General features: G+C 33.6%; 1 protein-coding gene across 1 annotated transcript; it reads left to right on the top strand.

Moving 5' to 3' along the window:
* Positions 1–6,028: 6,028 nt before the first annotated feature.
* LOC148947992 (uncharacterized) lies at positions 6,029–21,565 on the top strand. The gene is made up of 4 exons (XM_089095173.1): positions 6,029–6,076; positions 13,014–13,172; positions 13,707–13,856; positions 21,327–21,565. Exons 2-4 carry the CDS (start codon positions 13,052–13,054, stop codon positions 21,542–21,544), a joined length of 489 nt encoding a protein of 162 aa, XP_088951299.1. The 5' UTR covers positions 6,029–6,076; positions 13,014–13,051; the 3' UTR covers positions 21,545–21,565.
* The last annotated feature ends 814 nt before the right edge of the window (positions 21,566–22,379 follow it).

Here is a 22,379-nt window from a genome sequence, read left to right as displayed (position 1 = left end):
AATATTTCTTACAAACCTCATATTCAAAAGACCTTTCCCCTGTGTGCACAATTTGATGCTGTTTCAAATAGCTTGATAAAAAAAGCATTTTTTACATATCTCACATTCAAATGGTCTCTCATCTGTATGCACTATTTGATGCTTTTTCAAAGAGCTTGGAAATGAAAAGCCTTTCTTACATAGATTACATTCATATATATTTTTTTCTGTCTGTATACTTTTATTGTTTTCTAATTTTATATTCTTTTTACTGAGCAAGTATGTTTTCTGATCGTCTAAACTTTTTTCATCAGATTCCGATTTTAATGAATTTGAGTAGTGGCTTTCTGATGAATCTTGTGAAACGACTTGCGATTCATTTTCCTGTAGGTCTAGTTCAGACATTTTTGGCAAAAATTGACGTTGTAACTCTAGATGTTGTCTCATATCATCAATACATTCTCTTAAACAAATGGCACATCTCCTTGTCCCTTCCATTTGGTGTTCCATGAAATGAACAACAAAATTGCTGTAATCACGAACTACTGCTGGGCAGATATCACACTCTATTGGTGAAAGCTCTTCACAACCTGTTTCAATGTGAAGATCTAGAATCAAAAGAGATTTCTCTGCTTTTCCACAGGAGCCGCATCGCCAGATTCCAACTGTAAGTTCTTCAATAGCCTTCTCTGTCAGTTTTTTCACCATAACGATTGGTTTGGGCCTAAGAGTATTGGATGACTCACACCATCAGAGCTGCACTAAGTAGAATGCATCACCCTTGTAGTGAAAAAAAAGAATTAATTTTCTTTACTCAAATTAATAAAATAGGAAAAACACAGAAAATGGCATTGTAACAATTAGGGCCCGAACAACATTATCAGACCGATATGAGGGTCAGAGACATTATCGGCTTACGGGAAATAAATACTGAGTCTTATATTTACAACTTATCCAGAAGATCGCACCAGATTTTCCTCAGGTAATTTTGCTTGTCCAGTCCTTGGGACAGAGCAATCAGCTAAGTCTGATTGTGGTGATAGAATAGCAGCAGTTGTAGTTGGTGATTTAAAAAAAAGTCACCAAAATCAGTATCTTTATCGGACCCAAATAATCCATTTCGGTCGGGCTCCAATAACAAATGTAAGTGAAAGTAAAATAATCAAAAGGTATTAAAAGATCGGGATCTACATTGTCTTGCACTGGTTCTATTCAGTTGCTTTAATTATTAAATAAAAAAAAAAAAACTTTAAATTAGTTCAATTTCAAAGGATAATTAGAATATGAAAAATAAAATTGTCATTGTCAGCTTCAAAAATTAAAATGTTTAAAAGTTATGGGTATAAAAAACAAGCAGTATATGCTTCGAAAACTCTCAATGAATTATTTTCTTGTGAATCTTTATTCACATTGAACATAAATATGTAATTTTGCTATATCTAAGTAAAAACCAATAATAGACTCAACAATCAAATGTTCGCTCTCTGGGAATATCCAGGAATAAGTGGGGAGAGGAAAGGGGGGGGGGGTCAGTTATAAGAAATTTTTATTAATGTGATACATAGAAGGCTTCAATAAATAATTATCTCGTCAAGATTTTTCCGTGCTGTACATCTATCTTTCTCCATATCATTCGAGAATATCATTTTATGATTTATGATTTAAGTAATATTAAACTGAACGACCTAACATACACTCCATGGGTATACCAAAGCATAAGTGGGCAGTGGGGGGTGGGGAGAGTCAGTTATAAGAAAGACTTACAAACGTGATATATGTAATTATCTGAGTCTACTAGAGTACTACTACTAACATTTCACCGCAGGCCAACACTGTATAAGTAGTTGAAGTGTTCCTTTTTTCTGGGGTCATCCCAAACACGCTAATATGCGTCGGGACCTATTTTGATATTGTTGGTATTATATGCAGTTTTGTTTTGTTAGCATTATATGGAGATTTATATGTTATTTTACCCATTTGTTAATAAAAAAAAAAAAAAAAAAAAAAAAAAAAAAAAAAACAGCTGTGTTGCCTAAGGCCAACAGCTACACAGGCTCTTCCTTCATCTCAATCTCTTCAAAGCCTCCCTGTTTACACCCTCAGAGGAAGTTCCCATTTCCTTTAATTCTTTCTTTAATTACCATGAGCATGTAAGAACTCTGAAAACCAATGTTCAGTGCTGTGTTTCACACCCCCCCATCCTTTCCAAAAACTATGCGGTCCAGTGGGAGAAAAATCGACGAAAGAGAGCACAATAACTGCCCTAGGAGCTTTTAACCACAGATGTGCTGAAAATGGGAGCAAGAATATGAACAACAGTTGAGTTTTGATTTTGTCCTTCTTTCATTTATTTTCTCTTTTATTTTTCATTTCAATTTTGTTTTTCTTCTTTTTTGATGTCTTTGTATTCCCTTAAACCATTCTACAGTTATATCACATAGTTGTAAATAAAATATTCGTGACCTATTCCAAACGAAAATGGCTTCAATTATTCCTGTTCAGAAAAAGAATTAAAAGTGAAGTTATTTCTCTTAAGCTACATCATGTTCGGGAGAAAATTGGTGTTACGCAGAAAATTTTCAAAAAATCAGTAAAGTAAAAAAACAAACTCTCCCTCTACTTTGCTAGTGTAACTCTCTAGTTACTTAAAAAAAAAGTTTTTAGATTAATGTTGAGATGCTCAAGACCTACTTTTGTCTTAAACTGTTTCAGTACTGTGCATTTAAATTTCTTTGATGCACTTGCCTACGAGCTGAAATGATAACTAAGTGTTACCATAGACTTTTGGGAATACTATTTAATTATCTATTTGAATGACAAAAATACTTTTGGCAATACTATTCAAATGCAAAAAATTGAAATAATTTAAAAAGCGTTCATCTGTTAAGAAAAAAAGAAGAAGAAAATTTGAATTTGCAATTAATCCAACTATAGTGCAACTGAACAAGATCTATAAGACATTGTTTTTTCCAAGAAGAAAAACTTCAATGTGTGTGTCTTTGTTTGCCAAATTCTTTAGCTAGACAACAGCAGATAAATAACAAAAAAAAAAAAAAAAAAATGAACTCTTCTTTTATCTGTTTAGATTCAGCCATAGCAGTAGCCTACATTAAAATTCATTTTTTTCATAAAAAATTTATTTGACGAATATTAGTTTATTAGTTTTAGATGAACAAAAGCTATTTTTAACGCCCATACACAACAATAAAAACCAAAGTAGTTGATAACGTTGAAAATTAATTTTAGTTTAATGGATTAAAGCATAAGTTTTCTGTAAGGTATGAACAAACTCAATGAGATTCAAAAAAGATTTATATTAGTCCAATCATATTAGGGTTTTAGGTGGAATTAATCTTGGGCAGCGTAATAGTGCTGCCTGTGTAAAGAGCGATGTGGGTACAATTTATTTTTTTTTTTTTTTTTTTTGGTCTTAGGCCAGGGCACTTTGTATCAAAGGACTTGTTGTAGAAACTTCAAAAAGGGCTCATTCGATTGCAAATTCAAACTGCTTGTGCCCTTTTTAATAGTTGAAAGTGATTGGTGGGCAACTAACCCCTCACCACGCCCTCCAGTTCCCCACACATTCAGTCAAAATGTTATGATAGCCATTTTGTTCAACGTTGTTGAAAAGTCTGGAAATTATGTCTTTGAGGATAACAGCCACCTACAGCCCTCAAAGCACGGGTTGTAAGTTATGCCCAGGCTGAATATAAGGTATAAATAGAAAGGTTTATCGTATAAACTTCGGAAGGGGCTTATTGGATTGGTAATCAGAAGTTCTAGTCCCCTTTTTAAGATTCAGAGTGATCGGATGGAGGATACCCCCCCCCACACCGCATGTTTTCCCTAAATGCATCTGATAGAAATTTTGAGATGTCCCATGTGTTGTCTTAAAAACTTCAAAGAGCTCATTCGATTGGAAATTGAAAGGGCTAGTGCCCTTTTTAAAGTCGAAAGTGATTGGAGGGAAACTACCCCTCCCCCCTCCCACGCCCACCATTTCCCCAAACCCATCCAATCCAAATTTTTAGATAGCTATTTTGTTCAATGTAATTGAAAGGTCCAGAAATAATGTCTTTGAGGATGACAACCTCACCCGAGCTCTCAGGGCACGGGTTGCAAGTTATGCCCAGGGGGCATATAAGGTATATATACAGAAAGGGTGATCGTATAAACTTCGGAGGGGGCTCATTCGATAAGTGATCAGAAGTTATAATGCCCTTTTTAAGATTCAAAGTGATCAGAGGGTGTTTACCCCCTCCCCACACCTAATATTTTTCCGAAATGTATCTGATTGAAATTTTGAGATGGCTAAATAGTTATTTTGTTCACCATAATTGAAAGGTCTGGAAATTACGTCTTTGAGGATGACAAACCCCCACAGCCTTCACAATTTGCCAGAAAAAGACCAGAACACAATTTGTGCTTGACTTAAAACAAAATACGTTTGAAATGTTTTCACCTTTCTTACTTTAATAATTGAAAAATTATCAAAACCTTAACAAATAAATGTCAGTATATGTCAATTTAACTGACAATCCACGGTCATTTGTTAGTTTTTTTTCAGTAAAGCACAAATTGTGAACTGGTCTTGAAAAGGCATAAGGTTTATCAGCCCTACTCATCATAATTCTTGCTTGTTTTGAGTTTGACTTGGCTATTTTTTTTAATTTCTGTTCGTTTTTGTTTTCATTTATTTATTGATAGTGATTTGTGGTAATATTATGCTTGGAAGATTAGTTGACTTTTTTTTACTCATTATTGGCTTAATGGAGCTAATTACTTTTCTTTGAAAACTTGTCTTGTGGAAAAAGTTTTTAAATTAATTCCATAAAAGGAGGGACTATGCATATCCAGTATGCATAGTACTAGCACCCAGTAACAACATATTAAAAATCAGCATTGCAACTTTTCCTAGTCGGCATACTCAATAGTGATTCCTGATGTGCATTTTAGGCTGAGACAAATATATTTTCTGCATCTTCTTTTATTCATTTGAGGGTAAGAAAATTTGTCTTATATACATATAGTTGTAGATAAAATCACAATACAATATATAAAATATTAAATCAGAATACAATAGTTTTGCAAGTATTTGAGGGAAGAGTACTTGTAGCAACATGATCCTGAAAGTTTGGGATAGATAATTACACACGCAATACTATTATTTGATATTACACATGCTATGTAATTATAGATATTTACACACCTTACGTGGTAATTAAATACTTTATACAAGGATCAGTATATAACTGGTTACCAATGCAACATATACATTTTTTTCATCTGTTTTTTTTTTCAATCGTCATTATCTTTAATGATGAGTGACAGACCCAAAAAGATAACTGCAACTGACTTCAATTTCTTCATATTATTTCTTATTTCCTTCCTTGGATTCCTGGCCAAAATGGGTTGCTACAACACTTCACGATGCCTAGTAAACGTAAATCTAATTTGTTTTCAAGAGTAAAAACCAAACCAAAACATGGAAAGGGTAATTCATGGAGGAAGTGGTAATTCTTTCAATTTTTTGTTAATAAAAAGTACTTGAAATCTATATTTTCAAAAGACCCAAAAGAGGCATTTTTCTAAATTTAGGACAATTTATGCCCCTGGGATCTCCATTGAATTTAACATCTAATACAAAAACTGACTTTTTCTCTATTATTAAAGCCCAATAGGACTTTCCGTCTCTTTCTGGAGTGGGAGGATTAGTTATATAAATAAATTACAGAACTAGGGAATTAAGGGAATCTGTAAACACATTATAAGAAATATTTAGTAGTTGCCTTTAGAGGTAGTGATAGTAGAGGTATCCTTTACTCATCAAATACTTGAATTCAGGAGCAATTGTTTTTTTTAACACACACAGCATATCGTCAGTCGGTTACCAAAACGACGTATCTCCATAATTGTATATTTGTTTGTAACTCTTTACCTGAACAATATTTAAGAAGCAAGAGAACACAAGAAGTTATTTACTAAGGCAAATGTAGCTTTAATTTTATTCTGTTACTTTAAATTTAACTGAACAACTTACCATTCTTAAAAGCACAAACTTCAGAAGGGGTGACATCTTCAGCCACTGGAATTTGAGGTAAGTCCATAATATAGCCTATGAATAATTTTAATACTGATTTTAAAATTTTAACTAATATAAATAACACTGGGATATAATACTCCTTTTTTAAAGGTGGTGATTACAAGAAAAAATTCCAGAAACATAAAAAAAGCTGCCGTGACTCCTTGACATAAAAAAAGCTGATTGTGTCTTGATGCAGTTAAACACATTAGGGAATCGTACTAGTAATATTGCATTTGGGGGGAAAGACGCATGGGGGGGGGATAGGGGCCCTCTGATCTCTTTTGACTGTTAAAAACTGAGCTACAACTTTCAATGGAGTGGCTTTTCTTAACTTGGAGAAATGACACCTTCTCAATCCAATTCAAAATCTAAGCTCGGACCCAGGAAGCGGTTCTCTTGTTTTTCTGCAGCTCTACTGATATTTTGTTTTACATGTGGATACACTTTTCCAGGGGGAGCAGTTCAGACGGGGGGGATTTGACACGTGGGGAGGAGGAGGACCGGTCAGGGGGAGAATTTTCTGCAGAAGATGAATTGCCTGCATGGATAATTTTCTTAAACTATAGTTGTAAATAATATACAACTAATCTTTTGTCTACCATCTTGTTAAAATAGTTGGCTGAATTGTTTTCAGGGGACTTGTGAAAACCACCGAGTAGAAGTCTAACTGCTCAATTTAGATAGAATTGTTGAAATCAGATGTCACTATAGGGTCCACTCAAAAGCTTTAATCAAGACTTGTATGTAACATAATAATGATATTTGAAAAGAACATAAAAAGGGCAAAGAGCTGCGTGTTCTCCTATTATCCATGTAAGAGAGGTGGAATCATTCCTAATTTTAAACCCAGTTTTGTTTTGACAGTAGAAAAATATTTACGATTTGGGCTATATATTTTTCAGCTAGGGCACATGGTGAAAGGGGAGAAAAGCCCTCTCCATCAATAACATAAAGAAATAATTTAGAATGTTTGGTAGCAGACTATAGTCACAGCTCTTCTGAAGGAAACATCCTAATAAAACATACGATTATTTTACTCCTTATTTGATATTCTTTTTTAGTATAAAATTCATTACTCTTACAAAAACCATGTATTCTCTCCCCCAATAGTTCATAGGCAGCGCGCTAGCGCTGCCTCAGTAAAGAACGATGTGGGCACAATGTGTTGTTTTTTGGTTCTCCATACCCGGGCACTTCGTATCGAAGGAGTTGTCGTAGAAACTTCGAAAAGGGCTCATTCGATTGGAAATTGGAGTGGCTAGTGCCCTTTCCAATATTCGAAAGTGATTGGAGGGCAACTAGCCCCCCCCACGCCCATCATCCCCACACCCATACCATAAAAATTTTGAGATATCCATTTTGTGCAACTTAGTTTATTTCCAAACAGCCAATATTATTTTGAGGTGGACACTCCTCCAAAATCCTCAGGTAAAGGTGTGTAGGTTCGGGCCTGGGGGTATGTGGGGTTTTTATAGGAGGTGTTGTAGTCAAAACTTAAAAACAGGCTCACTTGATTGTACATCCAAAGGTCTAGTACCCTTTTTAATATTCAAAAGTTATTGGAGGCAACCTACCCCCCCTCCCCACGGCCCGCAGTCCCCCCAATGCATCCAACCAAAATTTTGAGATAGCCATTTTGTTCAGCTTAGTTGAATTCCGGATAGAAATTACGTTTTTGAGGAGGACACTCCCACACAACCCTCAGGGTGAGCGTTTCAAGTTATGCCCTGGGGACATATAAAGTTTTTATAGACAGCGTTGTTGTAGAAACTTAAAAACAGGCTCATTAGATTAAAAATTCAAAGGGATCGTACCAATTTTAAAACTCGAAAGTGACTGGAGGGCAACTCGCCCCCCCCCCGCCCCACGCCCATCATTTCCCCAAATACATCCAATGACAATTTTGAGATAGCCATTTTTTTTCCAAGTAGTTGATTTCCAGATAAAAAATATGTTTTTGAGGAGGACACTCCTCCACAACCCTCAGGGCAAGGGTTTTAAGTTATGCCCTAAGGGCATACATGGTTTTCATAGAAGGAGTTGTCGTAGAAACTTCAAAACAGGCTCATTCGATTGGAAATTCAAAGGGCTAGTGCCCTTTTTAATAGTCGGAAGTGATTGGAAGGTAACTCGCCCCCCCCCATGCCCATCATTCCCCCAACACACATCCAATCAAAATTTTGAGATAGCCATTTTGTTCTGCGTAGTTGTTTTCCAGATAGAAAATATGTTTTTGAGGAGGATACACCCACACAACCCTCAGGGCCAGGGTTTTAAGTTCTGGCGTGGTGTAATAGCAGGTTTTTATAGAAGGTTCTGATGTAGAAACTTCAAAACCGGCTCATTCGATTGGAAATTCAAAGGGCTAGTGCCCTTTTTAATTGTCGAAAGTGATTGGAGGTCAACTAGCCCCCCTCCCACGCCCGTCCTTCCCCCCAAGACATTCAAACAAACTTTTAAGATAGCAATTTTTTTCAGCTTAGTTGTTTCCAGACAGAAAATATGTTATTGTGGAAGACACTCCCACACAACCCTTAGGGCAAGGGTTTTAAGTTTTGTCCTGGAGCTTATAAGGTTTTTATAGAAGGAATTGTCGTAGAAACTTCAAACAGGTTCTTTCGATTGGAAATTCAAAGGGCTAGTACCGTTTTTAATAGTCGAAAAATATACGAATATAAAAGTTCGTTACGTGAGTTAATTTGTAACTTAGGTATATTTATTGCTAATAAAAACATTTGTAAATAAAATTAAAAGTTTTAGGGCCCTTTTTAAGTAACCAAAAAAATTGAAGGGGAACTAGACTCCCTCCGCCGCCCATTTTTTCTCAGAATTGTCAGATCAAGGTTTCGAGAAAGCCATCTAGTAAATATAAGTAAAATTAATATGCAAATTTCATTTTAACTACTCATGTACGATGAGCCAAAATCAAAACCTGCATTAATACAAACACGTTCAGAAATTAAATAAAAAAACAAGTTTTTTTTAACTGAAAGTAAGGAGTGACCTTAAAATTTAAAACACACATAACTTATTCCGTATATGTAAGGGGGGTTTTTCTCAACTACTATTTAATACAATAGGTTTTATAAAGCTGTAGTACAGCTTTGATGCTTGGATGTTATCCCCCTTTATTTGTATCACTTTGTTGGATTTTGTATTCAGAAGCACAGGAAAGGCACTGGGAGGCCATGCAATCAAATGGGGAGAAAAAAAATTCATGGACTTAGATTATGCTGATGATTTAAGTATCCTTGATGAAAATATGAGCAAAATGAATGAACTTTCAGAGGTTTTGCGAGTTCAGGGTGCTAGAATAGGTTTGAAAATAAATGTTAAGAAGACTAAGTTACTAAAGCTAGGAATAAGGGAAGATGAAAAATTGACGTTGGGTAACGAAAAAATTGATCAATGTTTTTTTTCCATGTACAATATTATATATATACAATACAATATACAGTAATTTTTTTTAATGAAAAAGACCATGTCACTAAAAAACGAACAGACGTTAATTAAAAAAAAATTTCCACAAAACAAGTTTTTCAAAGGAAAGTAAAGAGCTCCATTAAGCCAAGAATGAGCAGAAATAAAGTCAAATAATCTTCCAAACGTAAAACTACCACACATCACTATCAATAAATGAATAAAACTCAAAACGAACAGAAATTACAATAGAATGCCGAGTCAAACTCAAAACGAGCAAAAATTAATCTGAGTAGGGCTGATAACACTTATGCCTTCTTAAGACCAGAACACAATTTGCCCTTTACTGAAAACAAAATACGATTGAAATGTTTTAACCTTTTTTACTTACATTTATGAAAAATTTATAAAAACCTTAACAAAGAAATGTCAGTATATGTCAATTTAACTGACAATCCACGGTCATTTTTTTTTTAAGTAAAGCGCAAATTGTGTTCTGGTCTTGAGAATGCATAGGGATTATAAAGAGGCATTGAAAAGCGGATGAAGATTTTCTAGATATTTTCCAGAGAAATTGTTTACGGATTGTTCTGGGTACCCGAGTGACTGCTCGTATTTCGTATTTAACAGTAGGATGTTAAAAACGCTGTAAACCCCTATTTAATAGTAAGCTGTACGAAAAGTCTTGTCCAATCCCGTTTTCTAGGGCTATAGTGAGAGAAAGGTTGAGATGACTGGAACATGCTCTGTGGATGAAGGATGATCGATTGCCAAAGATTGTCCTTTTCGACCAACCTCTTAGGGTTAAAGGGAGAGCAGGTCGTCCGCGGTTGGGGTGGGAGGATGTCATAAAGAAAGATTTAAAGGAAACCGAAACTTCCTGGAAGGGTGTAAATAGGGAGGGTTTGAATAGATTGGGACGGAAGAGGAGTGCGCGTTGCTGTTTTCGTAGCTGTTTTGGCTGTTTGGCTTGGTGCTGCGATGAGTTGTTAGTAGTAGTAGTAGCATTGAATATTACAAATATTTTAATAACAAATAATAAATTATTGAAAATATCAGTGCTGGCCCGGAAGTATTACGGTTTCTGCTAATTTTTCATGTGAAGATGTTCTGGCGGAATTATCCAGAGGCTATTCTTCCCATGTTTTGATTTCTGGGAAATAATTTCGACAGAAGGGGGCATTTCTAGAGTGATCGAGAAACCGATTAGAAATTAAAGTCTTATTCAAATGAAAGAACGCTAAGGAGAATTTTTCAGACTGATTCGTCTGTAAGCATTTTACAGGGAGAGGGAGTCTCAGCCAGGATGGAACTTTCGGGAGAGAGTTTGACGGGGGACAGTTTGACTTATTGAATTTCAGCAAATTACTTTTCCATGAGGGGGAAGGTTGCCCCCTCAATATATGAAGGGTTGCCCCCTCCTTTACACCTTGCTCTTTACGCTAAAGTTTGACTACTTGTACCAATCTTTTAATTGAGTTTACTGAAACACGGTGGCTCTTTAATTAGAATAGGAAGCTTTTTTAAAAGTGCTAACTGCTTTAGTGTAAAGAACAAGGTAATGAAGAGGGGACAATCCTTCATATACGGAAAAAATCTTCCAAAATTAATATGCAAATTTAGTTTTAATCTTTTATGTACTATGAGCCAAATTCGAACCTGCATTAGTTGAAAAACGTTCAGAAATTAGATAAAAATAAAACATGTTTTTTAACTGATAGTAAGGAGCGACATTAAAACTTAAAACGAATAGAAATTAGTCAGTACATGAAAGGGGCTGTCCCCTCCTCAGCACCTCGTTCCTGACGCTAAAGTTTTAATTACTGTAAAAAGTGGAGTTGTGAAAAAGAGTCAAACTTTAGTCTAAAGGGCAAGGAGTTGAGAAGAGAACAGCACCTTTCATATACGGAATAATTTCTGTTCGTTTAAGTTTTATTGTTGATCCTAACTTTTTGCTGAAAAAGTAGCCTGTAGTTTGTTTCTCTTTAGACTGAGGCTGAGTACGAGTACTATCAAATCTAGTTTTGTCTGGCATGCATTTATGCCACCGAGGCTTGTTTTTATGTTTTTAAGTGTTTGGAAAAAATTGTGAAAAACGCTCGTTAATTACAATTTTTTATGCTGAACTTTGGCATAAAGTTCAGAAATAAAGTTTTTACATTTACATAAAGTATAAAATATAGTGTTTATATTTCTTTCTGAATGAAGATATAAATCAGGTTATTGTTTTTGTGATTTAACACGACGTATTAAGCTTTTAAACCAAGCAGAAAATGGGAATTTCAGAAATTTTATTTAAGAACATTAACTTGTTAAAAACAATCTGCTCGAATAAATTACAGGATTAATTTTGTGCCAGTGAATTAAAAAAACTTTTTGTTTGTGTGTAGAAAAATTTGTTTTGCATTATGAAAATAGGGATGTATAACAAGTATTACTTGGCTATAATAATATAGACGAAAGTCAGTTTTTGTGTTTGATATGAAATTCTATTGAGATCCAGGGGGTATAAATCTTCCTAGAATTAGAAAAATACTTCTTTTGGTGCATTCGAAAATCCTATTTTTCTAGTACTTTTTATTGACAAAAGTTGAAAGTAGACAAAAAACGAAAGAGTCGAGCCACTCCTGTGTGATATGGAGATATATCATTTTGAATTTCAACTGACGATATGCTGTGTGTGGTACTTTCCCAAAAACAATTGCTCTTGCGCTCAAGTATTTAGTGAGTAACGGAAAGCTCTACTATGACTACTTCTAACGGCAATTACCAACTATTTCGTGTAATGTGTTTACAGATTCCCTAAATCCTAAGATAACCCTTAATCCTTTAGTTCTCTAAATTAATTTATGGATCAGTTCTCAATATTAAAAAATTGTTTGAAATAAACTTGAAAACAAGTGACAAAAAAAGTAGCATTTTGATAAGTAATACTAAATTAAAGTCACAAATATATTTATTCGGATTTTTTTTTTCTTTTGTTCCAACTTAATTTTTATTGTAACAGACACAAGATGGTGTTTACAGTTTTTTTTTGTCAACACTGGTGCCAGTTCCCACTTTTATAAGTTAACCCTGCACTCTGGGCATATCCCACAAAAGACTTACCGTCAATGTTTTTTTTTCGTAATTTATCCGCTGTTGTCTATCTCAAAACAATAGGAAACAAAAAATCTTGGAACAAACAATGTCTTATAGCTCTTGTTCATTTGAACTAAAGTTTGATTAATTGCAAATTCAAATTTTCCTATTTTCTTTTTTTTTAAAGAGGAACGCTTTTTAAATTATACCAAAAATTTGTGAAAAGGGAGGTAATTATTGAAATTTATTGAAATAATGTTTAGATAATCACTCTTCAGTGTTCTTTGAGGGTTTCGTTTTGCAACCGTGTAAAAATTTTGTTATCTGTTTTTTTTGATTTCTTGGGTCTTGGGGGCTCATTGTTTAAGTGGTTCACTAATTTGTCGAGACTGTATTTTCATAGCTTCTAACGGTTTCTTTTCCTTGTTATTTTTGCTTTTTATTGCAGGTGTTGCAGGTCCTTAAAGAAGTGCTGCCGAAACCCTAATGAAAACTTTAAATTCTCCTCTATCAGCAGAACATCAAAATCTCCCTGAGGCTGTTTTACCTAGGATTTCCACGTTACTTCTAGAATTTGACTCCCAGGAAGTTGATAAAGATGGCCAAGGTATAATTAAACAAAAATCGTTGTTGAATCAATTTTTAATGATAAAAATAGCATTTGTTCCAAGGATCTTTTTTTGTTAAGATAAAGCATAAACTTTACATATATCTTCAAATGGCGTAACTGATATTTTTTACTTGGATTAAAAGTGTTACTAGCGTTAAACACGAAACGATTGTAAGATTTAATGTTGTACACCCTTTTTCATGTAGGCTAAAAGTTTTACAATGTTGACAAAGTGCCAATTAATTTGTCACTCTAGTTTTGAGTGAGTATGAATCTATTTCTAATCATAAACATTAACTACTAACTACTTGATATGAAAATCTGTGAATAAAACTCCAAATTTCTGAAACCCGGTTCGTAACAATCAAACTTATCCCTCTTGAATTTGTTCCTGCATCTTGTTATATCTAATTTTCCAAATTTGTAGACTGATATTTGTATGCTCTGTTGGTTTCATTCTGTCTGGGTAAATTATTCAAACAATGTTATTATAGATTGATTTTCTATATGTTAATTCCTTTTATTTTGTAGAAGCTAAAGCTGCTTCATCAATTGATACTGAAACGATGAGAGAAACTACTTGTTATATTCTGTCATCTGGGCATCAAAATCGACCTCTGGGTATTTCATTGAATACAGCATCTGAATCAAACTCACAGGAACTGGATAGAAATGATGAAGGTATATTTGGACCTAAAAGTGGTACTTTAAAATTCAGGTTGATTAAGGATAATTTTGTCGAAAGTTGTTTCCTGCCTAAAAACATTCTTCACGTTTTTAGAACTTAAATAGTATTGCCAAAACTATATAGTAAGGCTTAGTTTGCAATTGACTCGTAGGCAAGTGCATCATAGGAGTTGAAAATGCAAAGTATACTAAAACAGTGGAAGACTAAAAGTGGGTCTTAAGACTCAACTTTAATCTAAAAACTTTCTTTTAAGTAATTATAAAGTTACAATAGCGAAGTAGAGGTGATTTTTTTTTCTTTGCTGATTTATTTTTAATTTTTTCTGCAAAACATCTCCCGAACATGACTAACATGATGCAGCTTATTAGCAAACGATTTAGCAAACGATATAGAGAAAGATAGACGTACAGTTTTTTGCTCTTTACGCAATTATATATATATATATATATATATATATATATATATATATATATATATATATATATATATATATATATATATATATATATATATATATATATATATATATATTATATCATGACATACATGACGTTATTTTAATTTTTTACATGCATGACGTCATTGTAATTTTTACTACGTGACGTCATTTGCATAAAACCAAAATTAAGGCTCTTGACAAATTTCCCTTGTTAAAAAATATCTTAATATTTTTTGCAATTACCAGTTTTTTGCTGTTTAGACAATTAATTTTTTCTTTCATACTTCAGTCTATTTAAAGATATTGTATTATTATAGCAAATTTGATTTCGAACAACGATTTCTACTAAGCTTCAAACTTTTGGTTTTATTTTTTAAGGTTTTTGAATTGTTGTAATCCCTTGTTAAAATATATACAAATATTTTTGTAAATAGCAGTTTTTTTGCTCTTTAAGCAATTAAAATTCTTTTCATACTGCAGTCTATTCAAAGATATTTTATATCTGCGTGCACTCGGCACGTAGCAGGCTCCTATATATGGATTCTTTATATCGATTTTCATTGTCGCTTGTCTTCTAACCGCAAACAATTTGTTGTGTTTTCATACTGCAGTCTTTTCAAAGATATTTTATTATTAAAGCAAGTCTAATTTCCAACAAAGATTTCTACTAAGCTTCCAAGTTTGGGTTTTATTTTTTAAGATTTTTGAATCGTTGTAATTCCTTGTTAAAATATATACAAATATTTTTGCAATTACCAGTTTTTTTGCTCTTTACGCAATACAATTTCTTTTCATCCTATAGTCTATTCAAACATATTTGATTATTACAGAAAGTCGGATTTCTAACAACAATTTCTACTAAACCTGAAACTTTTGGTTTTCGTTTTTTGACTTTATGAACTGTTTTAATTCCGTTTTAAAACATATAAAAATATTTTTGCAATTGCCAGTTTTTTGATTTTTAGGCAGTTAAATGTCTTTTCATACTGAATATATTCAAAAATATTTGAATATTACAGCATGTCCGCTTTCTAACAACAATTTCTACTAAGCTTCAAACTTTTGGTTTTCTATTTTAAGGTTTTAAAATTGTAATTCCTTGTTAAAATATATGCAAATATTTTTGTAATTACCAGTTTTTTGTTGTTTAGGGAGTTTAATGTCTTTGCATACAGAATCTATTCAAAAATATTTGAATATTACAGCAGGACCGCTTTCTAACAACAATGTCTACTAAGCTTCAAACTGTTGGTTTTCTATTTTAAGGTTTAAGAATTGTTTTAATACCTTTTTAAAATATATACAAATATTTTTGCAATTACCAGTTTTTTGTTCTTTAGGCAATTAAATGTCTTTTCATACTGAATATAGTCAAAAATATTTGAATATTACAGCAGGTCCGCTTTCTAACAACAATGTCTACTAAGCTTAAAACTTTTGGTTTTCTTTTTTAAGGTTTAGGAATTGTTGTAATCCCTTTTTAAAACATATGAAAATATTTTTGTTATTACCAGTTTTTTGTTCTTTAGGCAGTTTAATGTCTTTTCATACTGAATATATTAGAAAATATTTTATTATTACAGCAGGTCCGCTTTCTAACAACGATTTCTACTAAGCTTCAAACTTTTGGTTTTCTTTTTTAAGGTTTTGGAATTGTTTTAATTACTTTTTAAAATATATACAAATATTTTTGCAATTACCAGTTTTTTGATTTTTATGCACTTAAATGTATTTTAATAATGAATATATTCAAAAATATTTGAATATTAAAGAAGGACAACTTTCTAACAACAATTTCTACTAAGCTTCAAACTTTTGGTTTTCTTTTTTAAGGTTTTGGAATTGTTTTAATCCCTTTTTAAAATATAAACAAATATTTTTGAAATTACCAGTTTTTTTATTTTTAGGCAATTAAATGTATTTTCATAATGAATATATTCAAAAATATTTTAATATTACAGCATGTCCACTTTCTAACAACAATGTCTACTAAGCTTAAAACTTTCGGTTTTCGTTTTTAGGGTTTAGGAATTTTTGTAATTACGTTTTAAATCATATAACAATATTTTTGCAATTACCAGTTTTTTGTTGTTTAGGGAATTTAATGTCTTTGCATACAGAATCTATTCAAAAATATTTGATTATAACTGCAAGTCCGATTTCTATCAACAATTTCTACTAAGCTTCAAACTTTTGGTTTTCTATTTTAAGGTTTTAAAATTGTAATCCCTTGTCAAAAAATATATAAATATTTTTGCAATTAACAGGTTTTTGCTCTTTAAGCAATTTAATTTACTTCTCCATACCTGAAAATCTTTAATTTTTCCTCATAAGTGTGACAAGTGTGGCAACGTCAATGCAATACTGATGTATATAAAAATGATATCACTCACATAAATATTTTTTTTTCCCGAAATTAAGGCTCTTGACGAATTCTCTCAAACATCTAAACTATCTAAATCGTTTTTCTAGGCCAAAATATACCAGGTTTTATATACTCTTTGGTTTTATTTTTTAAGATTTTCGAATTCTTGTAATCCCTTGTTAAAATATATACAAATATTTTTTGCAATTATCAGTTTTTCGTTCTTTAGGCAATTTAATATCTTTTCATACTGCAGTCTATTCAAAGATATTTGATTATTAGAGTTTTTTCTTCCAAAATTAAGGTTTCTAACGATTTTTCCCAGACTTCTGACCTATCTAGATGCCTTTTTTTTATGCGAGAATATCCCAAGAGACCAATTTTCCCGAAAAAATGGAGCTGTTTTCGAGAAACAGAATATTTATACAATTATTGGTCACATCTAAAGGTAGTAATATATATATATATATATATATATATATATATATATATATATATATATATATATATATATATATATATATATATATATATATATATATATATATATATATATATATATATATATATATATATATATATATATATATATATATATATATATATATCATATATATATATATATATATATATATATATATATATATATATATATATATATATATATATATATATATATATATACACACTATCACATATATATATATATATATATATATATATATATATATATATATATATATATATATATATATATATATACATATATATATATATTTATTTATGCCCGCTTACAATGGAGAAATGGAGAAAAAAAAAGCGGAGTACAAAATGAAACAAAAAAAGAAGTAAACCATGTTCAACACTAAAAATTAAATACAGGTAATTCATTCGCAGAAACAGTTGAGTCAGCGGTGAGTCGTAGAGTTTACTGAGGGATCGTCTTGAGGCTCTCCGTTCTAGATGAATCACCTTGGTTGATGGATCAAGGATTCCATATATGGATGAGATCTCCGTGTTAGAAAATCTTAGTGGAAGTCCCAGCAAAAATTTTGCAAATCTGTAGTACGTGGTTCGTATTTTTAGACGCTCGGTGAGGGACAACATTTCCCACAAGGGTGATATATACCAGATGGCAGGAGAGACGACGGCGTTGAATAGTTTTGACTTAATAAATCGATTAAATGACCACTTGGATTTGACAGCTTTTCCATATGCTGTGTGGATAGATTTACAGACTGATTCAGCCAAAAAGCCTCTAGTTGACCTAGGCGTCTGGCCATACGTGATACCAAGGTAATTTAGGGACTGGGACTGCTGGATTCTGATACCGTCAAGGACAAGATTGGAATTGGTCGAGTTGATGCCGCTAAAAACGATAAACTCGGTTTTCTCTATGTTGACTCGTAGTCCTATTCTTCTGTATAGGGTCACTAAGAGACAAAGACTCTCTTTTAGACCCCTCAGCATGCTACTAAAGAGCAACAAGTCATCTGCAAAAGAAGCGAAACTTAGATCCAAGCCCTCCACAACGAAGCTCCCAAGAACTAATCTTGTTACAGAGTAAATCGCAGAATTAAAGATGATAGGGCTTAGAGCAGATCCTTGCCTAACTCCTTTGAAGAGCCGAATGGGTTCAGAAAGCTTTTGCTTGCGGTGACCGGCGACTGTTTCCCATCCCAAAGCTAGACGAATATGCGTGTGGGAGTACCAGTCATGGAGAACAAGGACAATGCGGGGGTCGACTCCTGAATCTAAGAGGCACCACAGTGCCTGCGATTGGACGACAGAATCGAACGCAGCGGAAATGTCGACACTGCCGGCAAAGAGTGGCTCTTTAACTAAAGATGTAGACCTCATTATTATTCTTAGTAGCCGATGGGCGTGTCCACAGCCCAACCCATTTCTGAATCCAAGTTGTTTGTCTCCCATTAGAGCGTGCGACGTAATATGGGGCAACAGTACCTTCTCAAATACTTCGCTGATAACCGATGAAACTGTGATTGGTCTGTAGCTTTTACAAAGCAAGGGATCTCGATTCTTTTTCAGAATATTGGATGTGCGGCAACCATGAAAGTTGGCAGGTGTGAGTCCCTGCTCGATGCTCATTTGGAATAGTAAGTCCAAGTACTCATGTAGACGTTCTGTTCCGTGCTGTAAGTGCCTTGGAGTGATCCCATCGAGCCCTGGAGACTTGTTCTTTTTCAATTTTCTCACAATTATCTCAATATGCCATTTGGAAACAATGACATCAGTGCGGCGGAGTTTCGCGCTGATTAATTGCCTATCTAATTCAGATTTATATACGGAGTCCAGCTCGTTGGGTGGTGGCGTAAACACGTCCTTGTAATGGTTTACCCAACTTTAATCGGGAATGGAACTTTGCACATCAGCGTCGGCCCTTTTAGATTGGAATCGCTTCCATAAGATGTTTGGGTCACTCCTGCAATCACAAGACAACTTCTCCACTTGCTGGACTTGCATATTCTCGACAGTACGTTTGAATTTGTTTTTGGCATGTCGAAAGCACTGAAAAACTACTCCAGAGCGGGGTTTGTCGCAGTCCTTCCACAATTCGTACCAGAACTTGGATCTCTTCTTGGCAAACTTGACATTTGGGTTATCCCATCCCATTTTACGAGTGTTGGGGTATACTTTTGCCACTGGAACAGCGGCAGATTCCGCAAGCTTCATCGAATGAACAATTTCGGAGCAAAAGATGTTCAGGGCTAGTCTGTCTTCATTTTGGCCATGAGTAAGCAGGTGGAACGGTACTTTGATTTTAGCAAGAGTTGAGTCAAGAATATCTTTGTACAAGGACTGATCTATCCTTTGCCATTCACTCTTGATATACCATGATATATATATATATATATATATATATATATATATATATATATATATATATATATATATATATATATATATATATATATATATATGATCACGACCCGCTGCAACCTGCACGCGAGTGATCAAACCATTGCTGCGAAGAAAATTCCAAACCAAATTGTGAAAGTTAACAGGGTGGCTCAGAAAGCATACGTTTGCGATAAAGTGTCGCCACTTCTGACGGCTAACCCCCGAAAATGGCACTCACAGGTCAAATGGCTATCCGGTAAAGGTGTTAGAAGTGACCTGAAAGTACAAAATACGATGGAACTCTTTTATCGTCACCCGAAGTTAACAAATCCTTCGCAAATATATGTTCAACTTACTTACCAATCACCAAATCAGATGTCGAAAGTCTCAGAGCTGACCTTTCAGACTACCTGCTTGCTGAGATACCTGAATATGCAGTTTGTAGGGAACTGCTGAAGTTAAAGAAGAACTGTGCTCCATATCCCGGAGAAAGGCATGTCAAACTTCTAATTGAATATGCACCATTCCTGGCAAAACCTTTGGCATCAGTAGTAAGTCAGTGCTTCAGAGATCAAATCTTCCCTCAAGCATGGCAGAGAGCATATGTCCGGGTTATACCTAAAATGAAGTACCTGAAATCATGTGAACAAATCCGTTCAATGTCAATAACTCGTTGAGTAACAATGTCAATAACTCGTTGAGTCGTTGAGTAATTTATATATCGTGAACTGTGAACGTGAATCAACCCTTTTCTAGACCTTTTTCAGTATGGGTGTTTGAAAAAAATCAACCCTACCCATTACCTCGTGTGTCTCTATCACCTGATAACTGAATGGCAAGACAGGGGAAACACCTTAATAGACCTCCTGCTCGCTGATTACCGTAAAGCTTTCGATTTAATCTTCCATATCAATGCTGTACAAAACCTGAAACAAATAAGGGCTAGAAAACAGACTCTGGTGTTGATAGTCGATTTCCTCAGAAGCCGTAACCAGTGTGTATTTTGCGCTTTTTGCCGGAGATATCAACTCTGAATGGGCTGAAATACCGTGTGGTGCTCCCAGTGTAACAAGCTGACTGCCTTACTGTTCTTGACTGATCAACTAAATTCTTTTTGACTTTGATGAACGCTTTAAATACGTCGATGATCTGTCCGCCTTGCTCAAATTTCTCGTAGATAAATCTCAAGCAATACCCCAGTTCCAAAGTGAATTAAAAGAGAGTTTCTCTGATTAGTGCAGGAACGATAGACTTAAAATTAACGTCAATAAAACAAAAGTGATGCGCTCTGATACGCTTAAAAGGGACGTAGCTTGTCCTGAACCCTGGTTCTCTACCACTTCAACTGCAATTATTCTTGGTGTGACTTTCAATAATAACTGTTCGTTCAGCTACCATGTTGCTAACCTTGTGAAAAAAGGCAACTACGCTTTGCTGTCACTGACTAAAGTCGGATAAACTTGGATCAAACAATGTCTAATAGCTCTTTTTTATTTGAACAAAAGTCTGATTAAGTTTATATTAAAATTTATGTTTTATTTTTCTTAACAAAAGAACTCTTTATAAAATATTTCAATATTTAAATTTTTGAAAATGGATGTAATTAATGTGATTTATTGGTGTAATGTTTTTATTTTCACTCTTGAGTTTGTTCGAGGTTCTTGTTTTACCACTCTTAAATTTTGCTATCTGTTTTTGTTGCTTTCTTTTGTTTGGGAGCTTCTTTGTTTCTGAGTAATATGTTATGTTTGTATTTTTATAGCATTTGAATTTTTTCATTTTTGTTTGTTATTGCAGGTGTTGAAGGTCCTTCAATAAGTGCTGCTAAAACCCTAATGGAAACTTCAAATTCTTCTCTTTCACCAGAACATCGAAATTTCCCTGGGGGTGTTTCACCCAGGATTTCCTCGTCACTTCTAGAATCCGACTCCTTGGAAGTGGATAGTGACGACGAAGGTATAATTAAACAAACATTGTTTTTAATGACAAAGGAACGATTTTGTTCCAAGGAATAATAATAGACTGATTTTCTCTCGGTTATTTTTTATTTTTTAGAAGCTGAAGCTAATTACTACACTGATATTTTCTGATTTTTTCTGCTAAACGCTAAGTTTCTCCCAAACATGATTCAACTCAAAAAAGATTAAAGATAAATAAGTATAGAATTCAACTTAAAGCATTAAACATAATGACTGGCTTGTCTGGCAATTGTTCTTTTTCTTTCAAGTAGGATCTTTGTCTTTCTTCAGAACTATTTAAAATGAGAGAAAGCTCCCTCTTGTAGTGTATTATCAGTTTATCAATAATAAATGATAATCTTGATAATATTTGTCAAGTGCTTTCGTTGTTAAGCTAACTCGTCGTTACCAAAAGATTCAGCTGTATCGTGAAGATCATTTATCTGTGAATGCTCATTCAAAAATAACATTTTTTTTTAATTCAATGGACCTAAAATGTTTTATTAAACAACCAATTTCTTGGAATTTTAAAAAAAGACCCTAAAATTCCTTAAATACAATGTCGATTAGAAATCAAAAGTATCTCTTAAAAACTATACATATTTTAAATAACGAGGGCTTGAAATAATATATAATTGTTTTAAGATTTTTAAAAGAGCCTAAAACCCCTCTTAGATAAGGTAACCTGAAGTTGTGGTAAGACATTTAATATTTTTTTTGGAATGGATATCAGGGATTTGTCCCTTTATCGCAACAACACAAGCAAGGTACAGGAAAATCGGAGACAAATTGCTTAGACCTCAATCTTTTCTTTGGGTCTCAAACACATTTTAAGAGACAGCTGGCCTAGTAGGGATGATTACTCCGGGGTGGGGGGCTATGACAGCAGGCT

Source organism: Artemia sp. Qi Xiang Cuo, chromosome 10 (genome assembly GCF_049724085.1).
Source record: "Artemia sp. Qi Xiang Cuo chromosome 10, ASM4972408v1, whole genome shotgun sequence".
NCBI classification, from domain to species: domain Eukaryota; kingdom Metazoa; phylum Arthropoda; class Branchiopoda; order Anostraca; family Artemiidae; genus Artemia; species Artemia sp. Qi Xiang Cuo.
This window is presented reverse-complemented; position numbering and strand designations above follow the sequence as displayed.

Bases quoted from the DNA above. Each gene is read 5' to 3' on its own strand.
- LOC148947992 (XM_089095173.1), top strand. From the start codon at position 13,052: ATGAAAACTTTAAATTCTCCTCTATCAGCAGAACATCAAAATCTCCCT. The intron at 13,173-13,706 runs GTATAATTAAAC...TTTATTTTGTAG, and splicing joins AGTTGATAAAGATGGCCAAG to AAGCTAAAGCTGCTTCATCA. The intron at 13,857-21,326 runs GTATATTTGGAC...TTGTTATTGCAG, and splicing joins ACTGGATAGAAATGATGAAG to GTGTTGAAGGTCCTTCAATA.